At 52.1% G+C, this 17,187-nt stretch overlaps 1 protein-coding gene across 2 annotated transcripts in view; it reads right to left on the bottom strand.

The window, feature by feature from the left end:
* Window positions 1–391: 391 nt before the first annotated feature.
* LOC141733076 (WD and tetratricopeptide repeats protein 1) overlaps window positions 392–17,187 on the bottom strand; it is a 43,049-nt gene continuing 26,253 nt past the window's right edge. The window contains exons 1-6 of one of the 2 annotated variants that reach the window (XM_074562869.1): window positions 9,054–9,243; window positions 6,613–6,697; window positions 5,817–5,848; window positions 5,032–5,128; window positions 4,752–4,882; window positions 392–3,743 (exon numbers count right to left, since the gene is read on the bottom strand). In XM_074562869.1, coding sequence (XP_074418970.1) covers window positions 3,656–3,743; window positions 4,752–4,882; window positions 5,032–5,128; window positions 5,817–5,848; window positions 6,613–6,697; window positions 9,054–9,166 — 546 coding nt within the window. In that variant the 5' untranslated portion in view covers window positions 9,167–9,243 and the 3' untranslated portion in view covers window positions 392–3,655. Of the gene's footprint in view, window positions 3,744–4,751; window positions 4,883–5,031; window positions 5,129–5,816; window positions 5,849–6,612; window positions 6,698–9,053; window positions 9,244–17,187 lie in introns of those variants that run through there. The other variant, XM_074562870.1, reaches the window with a different exon arrangement.

Below are 17,187 nucleotides of genomic sequence, written 5' to 3'. Positions count from 1 at the left end.
AGAGCAGCAAAGAGCAAAAGCAGAGCCCCTCCTCCTCCCAAACACAAGAGAGACCCTCGGCAGGTCCCCAGCTTCAAGACCCAGCATTAAATCCTGCAAACTCTTCCCATGCTGCGGCAACTGGGTTCCTCTTGCCCCCCCCCCGCCCCCCCGCCAACCCCCCCTTCCCAACAGGCAGGTCTGAAAACAGGGCCGGGAGTTTTGCCCTGGAGCAGAACAAAGGGCAAGTTCATCAAGGAAAAAGGGTGGGAGCTTCGGGGTCCGGCTCCTGGGGGCTGCCTTGGGGCAGGAGAGGGGCCAGAGCTCAGTGGGGCAGGGGGAAACACCAACCCCGCTCCCAGCTGGAAGGAGGAAAGCCTCTCGACAATAAGAGATGTGGCACTTGGAGACATCCAGAGAAATAAGTTTATTTCCCCTACCGTCAGGATTCTGAAACCACAGAAGCAGAGTTTAAATATTTACAGAGTAATCCAGCGCCCCACAGAGATCAAGAGAACAAAGGATGAGGGTACGGAGGGCTCGCCCTCGCCGGAGAGCAACGGCAAAGCCACGGAGCTCTGCAGCACAAGCACGTGCAAAGGGGAAAGGAGCGGAGCATAACACTGGCATCTGGAAGGTGAAGGACACAGTCAGCCTTTAATGTGGCTAGTCGAAAGGGGCACTGCGAAGAAGCCGGCGGTGAGATGAAGGAAGCTGCAAGGAGAGGACATTCCTTAATCCCCCCCCTCCTCCCTTTCTGCCACCTCCCACGCCAAGAGGAAGCAGCCCACTCCCCACACGACCGCCGCCGGTGGCTGCAGCGCCGCTGGCAAGCCGCACCGGGGTCCCTCCGCACTCCCGCAGCGCTGGGCTGACACTACCGCAGCGTAGGAAGACCATAAATCCAAGCAGCCCACCCGCCTCTCCCAGCATCCGACCTCCGCGGGCACCATCCTTCACTGCGCGAGCACGGCTTTGCGTGTCCGGCACGGATGCACGGGCTGGCTCCGCGGTACCTCAGCTTTGGGCCTGGCTCTCCCATTAGCTGCGTTTCCTTCAGACGCCCGGAGCCATCCTCCATCGCTGCCGGTGGAAGCAGGTGGGCCGTTCAACCAGGACTTGGGCGAAGCGCTGCCGCCCTTCCCCGGCGGCCAGCACGCCAACCGAGCACAAGGCCCATTTGCTGCTCGCGACAGGTCTCCATTTCAAACCCAGATCAGGTAAAAAGCATCAGGAGCAAACAACAAGGATTTTCACGGTGGGGAATGGCACTCGACACGTTTTCAGGAGTCCCAGGAGCGGGAACTGTGGCCAGCAGCTCCGCTCCCGGCCTCCCCTGACAACTCAAAGTCTCAGCTTTGGCAACGCTTGTATAGCTTATCGATAACACACTGAATCAACGTGTGAGACAGGCCTAAGAGTCTCTAGATTATTGCTACTGCGTAAGACAGGTTGGCTTCGGCCCTGGGGCCAGGGACTCTGAGCGCATCCTTGGCTAGTCACTCTGCGAAATCACACTCAAATTAAAAACAGAGGCAAAGGACTAATCTCTCCTGTTCAACTGGCTGCTCCTGGGGCGCGTTAGCCGGCAGGCGCGGCGGGTGGAGAGCACAGCAACACAGGGTAGCTCGGTAAGACACCGTCCTTTCATCGTAAGGTTCTCTTTGATCAAGATCTTGGCTTTCTAACCAGCCCCAGGCCCGGCACCCTCCAGCCCGCTCTCCACGCAGGCTTGAAACGACTGTACAGAGCAGACACCAACGACTATTTCAGTTCCAGGCAGACGGGGAAGGGCGCCGAGGTCTGCACACCTCCACCCACCCCAGAAAGGCCAGCACCAGGGGACAGAGAGACAATGGGATGCTAGGGAGAAGGGAGAGCTTTAAGGGGCTATTTAAAAGTGACTGAGGAAAAAGAGGAAATGCAGAAATCAAGAGGCCCAAGAGGAGCCCCCAAGCCTCCCATATGGCTAGAGGAGTTGGAGAGACGGAAGCGGACGGGAAGGCACACAGGGACACATCTGAGAGCCAGCGGTGACGCTGAAGGGGCTTCCCAGCCAGAGGAAGCCGCAGGGATGGCAGGTAGTGGAGAAGAGCTTTCTTGCTAGCCACGAGCACTCCTTGAGGTGGAAATCCATACGGAAGTGAAGAGCTGGCCTTTCAAAGCGTGAGTGGAAAAGCTATTCTCCTTCCCCTGCAGTCAGGGGGGATCTGCTCAACTGCACATAACCCTTCGGCCACAAGTTTTGTTTTTTTTAAAAAGCCACCTGGCTCAGAGCCCCACAGAAAGCAGCATCTGCAGGCCAGAGCCTCAGCAGACACAGACTGGGACTTCTCGTCCTGGAAGAGGCTCTGGGTCACATCCAAATTCACTTCCTGCCTAGCGCTCAAGAACAACCTACCCCCCCTGCTACCCCTCCTGCCCGATCCGGCGCTCAAAAGGGCCCACCAGCCCCCCGACACTGCCAGACCGGCATTTCTCACATCAAAGCCAGTCCTGCAAAGCACTTTTACCCCAGGTGTGCTCTTCAAAGCACGCCAAAGAAGTAAACAGACCTTCTCCTCCACCATCCTGGAACCAGCCGCAAGAAAACCGGTGCCCCAGTTTGCTGCTGCAAAGCCCAACCAGAATATGGATGCTCTCCAGCCCCATCACTTTTTCTTTTAATCTCTGATGGCCCCACTAAGCTCAGGTCTCAGGTGCTGCTCTCACGGATGTTTTCACAACTCTACGCTAAGCTTTCTGCCCCAGAAACCTGCACCTGCCGCTGCTGCCACCTCCGCAGGCTCAGATATGCCACGACACACAACGTACTGGGGATCAAAGGAAAGTAAGTGGCTTGTGAGATGTGCGACGACAATTTTAGATATTCAGAGCACAGGCAGGAGCAGGGAAGCTGTATTTTTTCTGGCACAAGCTAAAAGGGACTGAGCAGCAGACTCCCAACTCTGCAAGAGGCTATTGAAGAGCCGTACCCAAGCCAGTCGATCAACTTTCCTGCCTTTCTGGGCTCACCAGCAGGACCAGATGAATTTGCCCTGCTACAGAGCGTTCCTCTGCGTGTCTCCTCAGAGGAGTGTCCTGCCGTCAACACCTTTCTGTCACTACTGGGGGGGAACCATCAGTGAGTGCCGCGGCACTCCGCATCCCCAGGAGGAACCCCGCACCTCCGCTTTGAAACCCGTGCTACAGGAGAGTCGTGCAACAGGGAAACAACAACTCCTTCCTGCAGGCTCAGGAAATCTGAGGAAGCACCTGATGAAGTCTGCCAAGAGGAAGAAACCGGGTGATCAGAGAGAACCTTACAAGGTGTATCTGCTTGTGCTCCTGAACCAGCGGGCAGGGTTTGCCTTGCGGCTTTACTTCGCAACGAAAGCGAAGGTGCCCACACCTCTCCTTTCCTGATTGCGTTTCTACCTACCCAATTGCAGAAAGGGAGCACATTCAGGGAGAGAGCAGGAGGCTTCCGGAGCCCTGACACTGGGAGACACCATCGACAGAACAAAAACAGAAGGAAAAGAAGCCAGTTCCAGGAAACAAAGATGAGCTGTTACAATGGAGCGGAGTTGCCACCTTCCCCAGAAAACGCCTCCCAGAGTCCCACGCCTCCGTCTCGATGGATCAGTCACAGTTTCTTCCTTCGTGTGCCCATGGAATGGGGAGTTCACAGCTGCCATCACCGCAAATGAAGCGTCAGAACAATGGTCACGATCACCCCCAAGAAGAGGATAAAGGGAAGCCAGGTCTTCACAAATCCCCCTATGCTGCAAGATGGAGAAAAGGACGAGGGTTTAAATCTAAGAAACCAGCAGAGAAAGACAAGAGGGAGAGAAAGATGCGAGAATAACTGGAGAAATCAGAGGGAGACAGATGCCCTTCTGACTTCCTTATCCATTGCTGGTGCTGCCACACATCACATCCTAGAGATTCAGTCTGCATCAAAAATTTAGACTAAATCAGGTCCACAAATAACTGTATCATCGACAATAGGGCTGGACTCTCCTCCCAGCTTAAATTCAGGTTGAAGACGAGCACGTTTCGTACCTGCACAGACAGGAGGGGTGACAGGAGACCACAAAAAATGAAATCCTGTTACTGCAGGCCTCGTTATTCAGACTGCTGGTGGATTTAACTGAGACAGCAGGGCCCACGCTTGCCTGAAAGCTGGTAGAGAAGCTCTTCCGCAACAGGGAAGACCCAACAGAAGCGGAGCAACTCAAAAGCTTTGCGCAAGGCAGTCATCGCAGAATCTCCTCTTCAGGCACAAGGAGCTGAAATGGAGATTAAGTGCCCTTTCTAGTACGGAAAACTTGGGGTTTCCCCTCTCCACTCAAGTTGGAAGCTCCAGGCCAGCTGGAAATCTGACTAGTTTTTACGTAAACAAGATTCAAGAGAGGGAACAGAAACCAGCAATCCTTGGAGACAAGCCATTCTGTGACCTTATGTTCTGACCTAACCCAGCCAAAAGACAAGAGAGAGCGAGATTTGCTTTAGCTAGCATTTCCCAAATTCCAGGCACCCTAAATTAGCTGCCAGATACGGTATTTTGGGAGCAGCGTCCAGTGCAACCCAGAAATCACCCTTGGTTCTTTTCCTAAGAGGCAACGCGCAGTGCCAGTACCACCTACCAGCACCAAACACCCACATGTTGCGGGGGGAGAGATGTTTCTCCCTTCTCCATGGGACAGTTTGAAGCTTTGGAGGGTGCAGAAGAACAAAAGAAACAGACAGAGCCCTTTTGCCTGCTGAATCTAGACTGCTCCTCAGCTCACCTTACATATTTCCCATACAGGAGTGAGAAGAAGCAGAGTTTCACCATGTTCCAGGAGGTGCTGTTATCGTATCTCATCAGGTTTAAGGCCAGAGCCACATGAGAATGGCAGTTATCACAGCAAAGGTTGTGCTGGAACAGAAAAAGCGGCAAGGGATTAGAAATCTTGTCCTGGAGGCTCCCCAGTTCTGCACCTTGTGCTGGTGCAGACCCAGCAAGGACCCAGACCCTGGGGGGACGTTCCTCCACACACAGACAGGACACCAGCATCGGAGCCGTACCATGCGGTGCTTGTACTCCTCCGAGGCATCGTGTACGGCCGTGTCCCAAGCGTTGGGACTGGTGGAGTATACTTTGCTGGGATCCAATTTCCAGTACCTAGAAGGATGAAAACAGATCCTTTTGCATTACTGCTGCATCTTTACAACTTCTTGCTCTTCCCAGCTGGAAGCTGCTTAAAAGACTCGGAGAAAGCCACTACCTCTGGATTCCACAGAGCCGAGCTCTTCACAACAAGCGTACGGTGCAGACGGCAGCAGAAACTACCGCTGAGCACCCTCAGCCCCAGAGAGAAACCGCAGAGCTCAGGGGCACAGACAAAATTCTGAACTGCTTTCGTGTCCCGTGATGTGAAACCTTCAGGCCATTCAAAACGTAAACCTGATGTGACAGATACACAAAACCCAGGCACCTCTCCTCCTCCCCCCAGAAAATCATTAACAGGATGTGAGTGATGACAGTTCATTAGTACAGCACAGACAGTATTTATTTGGAGCACTTGTTGTTAACATTATCTTAAAACGTTTTAGCCTTTTGTTTTCCTTTTTTTTTTTTAAATAAAGGCTCCATAGAGCTCCAGTTATTAATACCATTACATTGCTGTCACGCTTCTAAAAAGATTTAATTTAACGTGGTTTCTTGAAAAGCAGAGACACAGTAGCCATCCACTTGAATTAGGGCTTCCGAACAACAAGAAAAGCAATATTATAGCACATCTGTCTCCATGAATTAAAGGACATCTGCAGGTCAGTTGGTTAGTTTAATAAAAACTAACAAGAGCACTTACTTCACTGGCTTCCCAAATGCCATGTTGTCTTCCTACAAAAAAGGAAAAACGTCTCAAGAGGATAACCCCGCGCAATATTCATGACATGCCTCTTGCTGGAAGGCCTCACAGCCCGCGATCGCTTAGTGATAAAACTGTCACACTGCCTCAGCAGTCTCAAGACACCAATCTTATTTGTGTGTCCGGATTTAGATTCCAATTGTTTTCATACTCCTGTTCTGGGCATGAGTATATTTATACTCTATACGTGGTGACATCCACGGTATATGTACCTCGTTCCCTGGTTTTTGCGTTTGTTTTTTTTCCCCCACTGTTTATACTTTGTTAATTCAAAGTTGTAAATGTCCCAATCTATTAAGAGTAGTAATTATCCCAAATTAAAACTCCCTTACTTTAGAAATCCACCGGACTATAAAGCAGTTTAGAAGACTGGCACATACCTGATGCTAAGCAGCATGATCGTAACAGGTATGCTGAGGAAGCTGGAAGGCAGCTTCTGTTACTCAGAATCAAGAGAATTTAGGTCCAAAATTCCCAATTCAGAGCCTAAACTATACTTTTTTTCCCCTTCTGCTCACCAAACTAGCCACTATTTACCATATCTCCCAAATGACCTCCGCTGGACAGCAGCCCACAGAGTAACAGCAAAGATTCGTGAGCTTCAGAAACATCTAAAGCCATTATTTTGCAGAATTTTGAGCTGCAAAAGACAGTTGGCTTCAAAGTCACCAACGAAGGTGAGAAGCAGACCAAGCACAGATTCTGGATCTGGATCCTGGATCCATCATCTACTTACTGAGACAAAGTACGGCCCCGCGAAGTCCCGAATGACTCCAGTCGACGTGCAGATTCCCATGTGGCCAATAATGGGGAAGAGCCATCTACCGAGGCAACAAGCGAACCGTCAGGCTGAGATATTTGCCCCCCGATCACACCGAGTGCGTGCAACATGCTGCCAGGAGACTGCTGGAGCGGCCGTGCAACCTACTGCATAGCATGGGACAGACAGGCACAGTTAACGTGTGATACGCAGCTGAGAGACGAAAGCAGGTGAGCCAAAGCCAGGCAAAGAGCGGTAAAGACACAAAAGAGGTACAAGCAAAAGAAAAACAGGCAGGGAATACCCAAAGCTGTGTCGACAAGCACGTCTAGAGTTAGCTCATCTGTGAGGCAGCCAAGATGGGGGATTTTAGCGTGAGAGGCTGCAGTTACGGAGAGCGCAAGACTCCGAAGGCCGGCACTACATGCGGCCCTGGCCAGGGTACAGCGAGCCCCAGTCTCCTAGAACAAACCCATTTGTGTACCCAAGTAAAAAGGTCAAATCCAGGAGAAACTGCCTTGAGATTTAATTGTACTTTCTACCTCAACAACTGAAAATAAGGTCATCCTACCCATCTTCCCGTCCACGCTGCAACTTTCCACGGCAAACTAGATTTAAGCACCCCAGACAGAAAACGGGGCTCCTGGCTCCAGGAAGAATATTCCCTTCCCTAATCGGTCCCAATGCTTCAAAGACCCTCTCCTCCCCGCTGGATGTTTATGGCCCCAGGGAGCAGATCTATATCCCAACCTCCTTCCATCATCATCACTTAGAAGTAAATACTTCAGGCCAAGTTACAGCTCTCTCCCACATCCTCCGCCATTCTCAAGTTTGCTGACCTCTCTCCGATTTCTCACCCCTCTCTCCCTGAGGAACTGCACGCAGCAACTAATATTTCAGAAGAGTTTACAGCAACGCCAAACAGAAACAGATTCACAAGCCACTGCTCAGTTAGAGATCCTAAAACTATCAAAAATATAAAGGGAATGAGGCGGTTGGATGCTATGAGGAAAGACAATCCATACGCGCCGATAAGCGCAGCTGAGGTTATAAATAACATATAGCTCCTGTTGGTAACACAACCCTACGACGCAGAGGAAGGGCTCTGCAAAGTTTGATGTTCTGCGCCTGCATCACTTACCCCCTGCACGTCCCTATCTGGTGCGACGCAAAGCAGCCAGACGCTATCGCTATCTGTGCAATGTTTTATCAGCCAGAAGGTACAGCTGAATATAACGCTGTCACAGCGTTGCCACCTTCAAAGGTATAGGCACTTCTTCCTTTCTTTAATTCTCCTCTCAGCACTGACTAGCTTTCAAGTCTCCAAATCCAAGGATGACAGGAAACGTCAGAGGGAGAAAATGGAGCTATTATGCAAGCTAACGAGACATTTTGCCAAATAACACCACCAAAGTTTCTGCTACAAAACAAAATCAACGGGGCAATGCCACTGCTCATCGAGGAATGAACCCACAAACAAATACGGATGCCCAGTGACTTTGGCAGCAAAACAGCTCTCTTCATCAGTCCTAGTGGGACATAAGACGGTTAAAAGCCTTGGAAAATCCTCCAGAAAAAGACTAAGGTGGAAACTCTAAGCAAAAAAGAGAAGAAGTAAAACCCAATGGTGGTTTGTAGCTGTATGCGAGACAGCAACAAGAAAGTTCTGGCTTCTCCTCGCCGAGGAGAGTTGCGCTGCCATTCCCAATCCTGGCACAGACCAGCCCACGTCTTCTACCTGACTCTCAGCTCTGGCTCAGTAAACATTATCACCTGATTTGAACGGGAGGGGAAGAGGAAGGGATAAAAATAAGCCTTTGAGTTCCCAGACTACCCCAAAAGCCACATTTTACAGCTTTTCATTTTCCCACGACCAACAAAAAAACTCAGAAGTTCTCCCTGGAGCCTGCTTACACTTGGCCGACAAGACTGGGAAAGCAAATCAACTTCTAATTTATTAAAAGCCAAGCACCGAGGCTCTCCTCGAGGCATAAGGTGGCCCAAGCTCCCCGTGGCCAAACCTTGGCGGCAAAACCATTAAAGACTTCCCACGTTTCCTTGGATCCCCTCCACTCCCGCTCCTGCTGAGACAAGCCCGCTCGTTCCGAAGCTTTCCCCACACACGCCCTCCCTGCAGGGAGAGGAGAGCCTTATCCCAAGGACTGAGTCCTCCATGGCCTCCGAAGCAGGCCGAGCATCCCGAGGCGGCCCTTGCACCCCACCTGCCCCGGGGCAGGGCAGGGAGCCGGTTACCGCGGTCTGCCAGCCCCAGAGCCGGGCTCCCGCCAGCCCCGCAGCAGGACGAACACCCCGGGAGAGGCGGTGGGGGTGCCCCGGCCCTGGGCCTTCCCCCGGTATGGAGGCGCAGGCCCAGGCCTCGCCGAGCAGGGGCCGGCAGCGCCGGGGCCCGCACTCACGTCAGGACGGGGATGGGGGTCCACACCACGCAGTAGGGGAAGCGGCCGCGCTCGGCGTCCAGCCCGGCCCCGCCGCCATTGAACTGCTTCATCTTGGCCTCTGCTTCCGCCATCACCGGGGCCCGCCCCCCCCCACCCTCCCGGCTTCCACACACAAGCCGTGCCCGACGCCTTTGCGTCACTTCCTGGAGACCGCGCTTCGCTTCCGGGTACGGCCGGTAACCAGGAAGCGGGAGCCAGAGGGTTCCCCGCAGCCTGGGCCCGGGCCCTGCGCCTCCTCCGACGGGCCCTGCCCGCTATGGGGAGCGGGCTGGAAGGGGCACGGGAGGGAAGGGCTCCCAGGCGGTAAGGACCTCGGGGACCGGGCTGGAAGGGCCCCAGGCAGGAAAGGCCCCGGGGGCCGGGCTGGAAAAACCTCGGGGGCAAAGGGTAGAAGGGCCCCGGGAGCCGGGCAGGAAGGGTCGCAGGCCTCACCCACCATGGAACTCCTCTGGTAAAGCTCCTCTAGGAAGGTACCTTCCCCCTTACACACACACCTACCTTGTGCAGATCCACCCACACCAACCTGGGCAGTAAAACTTCTCCCTGTCATCCCCGTCCCATCTTCATCCCTGGAAGAGTCATCCCCAGCAGCTGCCAGGTAGAACAGCACCCCCACCCCACCCCCCACGCCCTCAGAAAAGTGTAAAAGCAGAAATATTTATCACACAGGAAGCCTCCTGCAAAAGAGCAGGCGGTAAAGGAACTGTGAGGGGAGGAACAGCATTTACAAATAGAGAATCGGATTAGAAAAATAACAATTGCTTTATTAGGAAGTTTAATTCAAACTACACGAGAAAGCTGAAGAAGAAAGATGTTTATTCCAGATTTCCACCCACCGCAACACACTTGGCAAAGTACAGAGTGACAACTCGCTGAACTAGAGGGAAGAAGAGGGAGGACATCGCTTACCCCAGCCCAGGAGACCCAGGACGGGTACGTTCTGCCCAGCCGAGCATCCAGACCCCACTCTCCTCTTCACATCCTTCCCTGCTTTCCTTGGAAGCCGCTCGTTTCCTCCTCCCAGAGACCTGGAGCTGCATTTCCCTTCAAGGCCCGGAGTGAGCAGAGTTCTCCAGCACAGTTTGCGGTGTCACACAGCACAATGCCAAGGGGTTTTGCTAATTAAACAGTCTTGGCCCCTTCCTGCATGTGGTTGGGTTCCTCCTCCCTCGTAGCTCCAGCAGAGGCAAGGCAGAGCAAGCAGGTGCTGGCTTTTGTTATTAGCAAACCCTGTTAATTGCCAGAGCCACATTCCCAACATCGCATCACTTACAGCTTCCACATAACGGCCTCACTTTTTACTGAAATTTCTCTCCTTCATCAAAGGCCCTTCTTACCTCTACTTTATGCGTTCTGCTTTCCATTGCCTGACTTTGCTCAATAATTAAGCTAAGTCCGGCCTTCCACCCTTATCAAACGTACTCCCCGTTCTGGGGACAGAACGGCACTTACACACTCGCTGAATTTTAGATGAGTGAAGCTTCCAGCTTGAAAGCCCAGGAGACGGGTAACCTCTGCCCACAGCAGAGGCACATCAGAGGGGACACCAGTTTGGAGTTGCCGCTACGGCAGTAGAAAGCATTGGCTAACAGTCTAGTTTAGAGGTGGCCTACCCGCCCTCGATACGTGCTAACTCATCATATGAGTACTCAGGCTTCAACTCAACTAGCTTATTAATGCACTGCAGACTACATTTCCTCGCCCTCAAGATATCATCTACTATCCCACCTTATTTCCTAGTCTAGAGCATGTTTTAGGGCAGCCCCTCCGAGAGGGAGGGCTGCTTCGGAGGCATCTGGATGGAAGCAGAGCCTTCCACCCAGCAGCTCACCTCCAGCTGTAGCGTGGGCATCGTCTCAGCATGACCCGTCACTGCGGCGGAGCTGATCAAGAGCCTGAGACCGTGCTCCTCGGGATCCCACGGTGAGGGATTTCACAAAACAGTCCGGTTCCAGAAAGAGAAAGCCGAGGAAATACAGACACCCTTGAGAGCAAAGCCTATGCCTGGTGCTTTGGTTTCTAACAGACGCTTCCTATTTTGGCACTTCGGAAGGAAGATGCGCACAAAGGTTGTGTGTGTTTCAGCGAACACTTTTTGTTCGATGAAGAAAAATACTTGCATTGATTTGCTCCAGGCTAACATAAATATCAGAGATTGTTAAAAAAAAAATCTATGAATAGGGGCCAATGTTCACATCAGCTAATGTGGTCCTGGCGCGTTTGTCGGATTAGGCAATGGATTTGCTCTTCCTGCTTGTGACTCGGAGGCTGCTAAGCAGCATATCACCAGGGACCAGCTCCCTTGGCAAAGCCACGCAGCAAGGATGACGCCGACAGCCTCAGCAGGACGCATCTCCCTGCAGTGCCACCACACACCCTCCCCTCCCCGCCTGGGCAGGAGGCATTTTAGACAGCCCAGTTTATTCCTTCTTAAAGCCAGTGCAGAAAGGCAAACCCAGCTTCTGGAACAGGGGAAGAACACTGTTTTCCACAGGCTGGATTTAAAAAAAAAAAAAAAAAATAAAAAAAAATAAAAATCAATAGAGCACTCCTGTACCGCACAGCTTTCCTTTGTGTTTGTCAGGCAAGCAGGAGGGCTCTTCATCCCCGGTACCGCACTGGCAGAAAACGGGTGAGCTGTAGCTGACAGCAGGGTCTTCCTAGTGACAACTGGAAAGCGGCTGCTGTTCTACTGCTATTGATCTAAGCAGAATACAAAACACCTGAAGTCAGCAGGGAAAAATAGCTGCAGTTGGAAAAGAAACTGCGGGGGGGGTGTGGGGGGGGGGGTGTGGAACCAGGGCCGGGGAGGGGGGGAGAGCAGGTAAGAAGTTCTCCATGCATAAAATTAAAGGACGGGCTTTTTATTGCAGCTATCTTGCCTGACTACAATACTGGATCGATGTACAGCGCAGGAATACTGCCATCATTGTTTTTGCGAGCTCTCATTTGACAAGAAACAAAAGGTTTCACTCCCACTTCTGCCGGTGCCTTGCCACCCATGGCTCCTCTCTCCCGTTGTCAGCAAGGAAGCAGCTCTACCTCCCATCGGCCCAAATAATCCTCAGGACAACGATCTTTGCCTACTCGCTGCAGGTGCCGGTGCATCACTCGCACCCTGGAGACGCAACGCCCTTCCCAGAGGAGAGCCTGTCCGAGCCTGTCCGCTCCGGGAAGAAGCGGCCCAGACCACGCACTGGTTTGGGTTTGTCCAAGCGTACGCCACCATGGCTATAGCTGGAGCTCAGCCCGGAAGGGATTCGGTTACCTCCCCTTTCTACCCCGGCTCATCTCTGAGTCTGAAAGAAGCAGGCACCCAGCCAGCTCTTGTTCAGTAAGCGGCTTCCTTGGGAACCTTCCCTGTTGTGACAGCTCAAACATTACAGGGACTGCCAGAACCAAACCACTCAACAAGGAAGAGATCCCCTCCCCCTTCTGACATTGACAACCGAGGCAGCAGCAGGCAACACCGCGTGCAGGAGTCTATTTAAAATGTCACCGAGGCACAGGCTGATGGAGGACACCAAGGCGTCCTTCCCCCGCCCTGGAGGTGATGCTGGGGTGGGTTGCTTTGCGTTTTTGTTGTTCCTTTCCTGTGGTCTGTGCCTGCTGCAATCTGACAGCCTCTAATCGCTCCGCGTGAACCAGAAACGTCACTCGCATCTGTACTGATGATGGTGCTACTCACGAGCGCAAGATCATACGCAGGCTCAGCCACCCACCCCATAAAGCGTGCCCCTAAGCCATCTCACCCCTCAGCTTTAACCTTCAGGTCTTTTCTGCTTCCCTGTCACTTGAAAGCCACATTTCCTTCTCTCTCCCCCTCCAATTGACAGAGTCAATCCACAGGGCAACTTTTATCTTTAAAGGGAAAGCCACCGGTTTCTCAGGGAAGCGGGGCACAAGGTGGAAGAGCTCAAAGAGCCAAGTGCAGGTCAGGATGATTTCTCAGCTACAAAATCCCCAAAAAGGCCCACCTCGCCTCCTCCCCAGCCCCGGAGCGCTTCCCGATCAGGCTCACCTCCTGCAGCAGCAAGGCCTGAACAAGCTACGAGGAGCACAACACGCAGAGGACCGAATTCCTCGCTGCAGCAACAGCGGGCGGTTTTCTGACATCCTGCTCCTGTTTTGCTCAGAGACAGGAGCCATCTTGAGCCCTTTGCAGACTCGTTCCTGGCACTGCGAACGGCGACATCAGAGAAAAGTGAACTCATGAGTAGGGCTGTGACCGTTCCTCTCCCCGCAGCCCAGAGCACATCACTCCTCTCCCTCCTCAACCTAATTCCCTTACCCAAATTACAAATAAAACTCATTTTCTGGGTCCTTCCAGCCATTTCCTCCCACGATTCAATCCCTCGGCTTCCCTTTCCACGCTTCCTCTTTGTCCAACCATTCAAGTTCAAGATCTGACCTAATTAGTTGATTACCAATTCCAGCTGTGGATGCACATTGCTTTGTTGGAGCAGAGCTGTGTTTTAAAGCAGTAATTTCTATCAGACAGGATTCAAAAGGAAGAGGCCTCAAAAGGCCTTCAGCTGAAAGGTGTCCAACGGGAATTTTTTAAGAGACGAGTTCAAACAGATTCTGAAAATTGCAGACTGGCTTTCTAACTTTTAAGGCCTGACATTCTGCAGCTTGGAGGGCAGGAAAGTATTTGGGAGGTTTTGCAGCAGGAGCCCAGAGGAGAAAGCGAGTTCGCAATATCCTTTAGCAAGGGCTCGTCTCTGGGTCTGAACGTTGATGTCCTACACACCGCGCTGAGTGCGAGACACTTTAAGGCAGTAAGTGCGCTGTTTCCGACAGCAGAAACATCTCTGAAGATGAGCCAGTAACATGGTGACTCAGGCAGGTGACCTGCCCCACAGCCAAAGCCACCAGGGCTCTGCTTTCTCAGGGCAAGAGGCTATTTAGGAAGAGCTAAAAGGCAAGGATGGGCTCATTTTCCCTACTCAGCTTTCTGCCGCCATCCCCTCGCTCAACTGTAACTCTTGGATTCAGCAGGGACTTTAAGAGGATTTTATCAGTTTTCTCCCCCACCCTGACAAAACACCATTCAGAGAAACTAACTCCATTACAGCACCATTCATCTTTCTTTCCGTGCTTCTCCCTTCCCCAGCGAGCCCCAGGCAGCCGTTCTCATCCCCACCCCAACGTCTGCAGCTTTAGCTCTAAACCAAGCCGGAGGTGGACGCTGCTCCACCGACAGATCCGAGCTCCCATGCCTGGAGGAACCACCATCAGCCCTAACCCAGTGGCCACCACAGCTTAGAGCCGCGTTCCCGGCTGCCCAGTCCCCTTCCCACTCAGGTTTACTGGGACCTCCGTTCTCCAGGAAGCAGCACTGTTAAACAGACAACATCCAGCCCAACCAGGCCACCCTCCACCCACCTCCACAGAGGAGAAAGGTAGAACAAAGCCAGGACAATCCCCCCAAACAAAATGACACCAAGAAAGAACTAGAACAAAGAATTGTTTAATTGCTTAACCCTTTCTCCTCCAGGGACCAGAGAAACAAGTTTTCTGCTCCTTCTAATGAGGGCAGTAAGGCTTGTGTGTTACCTCTACAACCGCAGGGGCAAAGTTTACGAGATGATCATCTTTAGTACTTGAAAAAAAGCGAAAAGCAATGGTCATCGCAACACTAAGAGAATCCTAGAGTCTCCTAACGGAGAGCCCATTGCTAGAATACAAAAATAAAGGAGGCATCCCTGCACATCCCAGGCTAGAAAGAGTTAACCAGAAAGAGCAGGAAGAAGCTTTCCCAAAGAGGGGGTTGAAGTAAACAGCAGAGGTCAATAAAGCAACATCTTCTCCCTACTTCCCCAGCATGTTTTTTTCCTTCACCAATAAATACAAATTCCTCATTAACAAGCGACAAAGCAGGTTATCTGCCCACGACAAGGGGAAAAGGGGCTAGAGGCAGAAAGATATTTTTTTTTTCTCTCCCCTTCTCTCCCATTATTATTTATCTTTTTTTAACCAAAGCAGCCAGTAAAAAAAAAGCAATCCACTGCAGAGGCAGGGAATCTTGTAGCTTTCACACTGCAACTGGCAGGTAAAAGAGCTGCACTGTCTCACAAGGGTAAAAACAACAAAAAATAGCTGCCACAGCAAAAGGTGAATGGGGAAGGAGAGGTCTGTTCTTTTCAGAGCTTTCCATCTCAGTCTCTCAGTTTAAAAATCAAAGTCTGCAGACATTGTCTACTGAAAGCTGAAAAAAAAAAAAAGTTTGAGTGGGAGGAGAAGGGGAAAAAAAAAAAAAACCAACAAAAAAGAGGATGCGTCTAGTAGAAAAGCCTTTAAGCAAAAAAAGAAAAGGCCAGACCATGTCAAAAAGCCACCCAAGTGAGACGAATTTTCAGTTGCCTCTGGGTTTTGAAGAGCGTTGAGTGCCAGAGTACACCTGGGGTGGGGGAGCTTGTACACAGCCAAACAGGTAAACCCAGCAAATAGTCCCATCTGCCAAGCTGGCACTGCAGGAAAACAAGCAAACGTGCCCTCGGCAGCCAAGTGACAATCTGTCCCAGGAGAGCTCTGCTTCAGGAGGAGAAGAGGGAGGGCGAGTCTGCCATCACGGCTCAGCAGAGCACGAGGGTAGCCCATCCTTTCTGGCTGCCGAGGGGCATGCCCCCACAAAAGCGGGGGTCACTAAGGCTCCTTTTCACCCACGCGTGAAAGAGCAGATGGACATCTTTGTCTGAGGGGCAGAGATCGGGTCCCAGCGAGCTCCACTGCGATTGCAAGGGGGGCGCGGGGGATCTCGCTATGCAGGGAACAGTGTCCTTGGAGAGACGCTGCCAGCTCTGAGCCTCTGTGACCTCTCTCCCTCCTGCACAAGGCTCACTCATCTCGTAGAGACTGTTCTGGAAGGGAGAGGAAGCCGGTTACCTTGATCAGCCAGCACTGCGCAGTCTCTCTCATCAACGCCTGGCAGCCAGAAGCAGCCAGCGAAGGAAAGGGAGGCCTCTCATCTTTCCACAGCAGGAACAGGAAGACCAGGGATTGCACCACATGGAAGAACAGCCCTAATGCAGCAGACACACATGCGCACACACTCCCAGACACACATCGCACACCCCTGGGACCAAGGCTAGCATGTTCAGACCTTCCGCGGTAAGAGATACGAGACAGCGCAGAGCAGTTAAGATCTCCAGGGGCTCTTTGGTCTTAGTTGATAGTCCTAGAAAAAAAACCAAACCAACCTCTTCGGATTCGGTTGTTGCACAGCTGTGTAAGATCTATTTGATATTTAGTGTTTGGCAACTGCAAGAGGGGAGAACAGGACTGCATGTTACACGAGAGGGGGAGGAATGGAAGTACAGTGCTGCATTTCTAGGTGTGCTCCTGGCCGTGCAGCCAGAGTCAGTGTGTGGAGAACGGGAAGAGGAAGGAGGGTTCCTGAGAGGACCACGAATCCATCAGATGTTACACCAACAATGAGGCGGAGAAGGCCCACCTTGGCTGAGACAGAGCAGCTGACTGCACAAAAATGCTGCTGTTTAAAAGCTCAAAACATTAGATGCAACATATACGTGGTGGCAGCGTTCTCAGCTCCAACACAGGTGGCACGGAGAGGAGAAGGTGAATACAGCCACACACATTTTGGGCAACGGAGAGAGAAGGTCTGAAAGAGTGCTGTTACCAGCCCCCTTCCTCAGTAGCTTTAGCTACCCGAGTCCTAGGCCTCTGATCAAACCTGCTCCATTGCTGTCACCTTTCTCCACGGGTCCACAGACCACAGAAGAAAGTGTCAGAGCTGGGCAAGCGCATCCTGCCCTGTTGAGCTGCACATACTCAGTGCCTTCACCGATCCATCAACTAAGACATGCCCAGGGACAAGACAGGCAATATCCAGTCCTTAATACAACACAGCCACGTCTGGTGACAACGTGTTAGAGATGGAAGCCAGAAGAAAGATGTTATGGGACAAACCAGGTGTTTCAAGGCCAACAACTCTAAACCAGGGGCCTCTAGACAGGCTGGTAGCACAAAAGCAGAGTCAAGCTTTCAAGACCAAGATCACTGCAGTAAATTCATTCCATAACCCCTGCCCTAGGTTTGTATTTTATTCAGGAATTTAACATCCCCTCTG

This window comes from Larus michahellis, chromosome 19 (genome assembly GCF_964199755.1).
Source record: "Larus michahellis chromosome 19, bLarMic1.1, whole genome shotgun sequence".
NCBI lineage: Eukaryota > Metazoa > Chordata > Aves > Charadriiformes > Laridae > Larus > Larus michahellis.
This window is presented reverse-complemented; position numbering and strand designations above follow the sequence as displayed.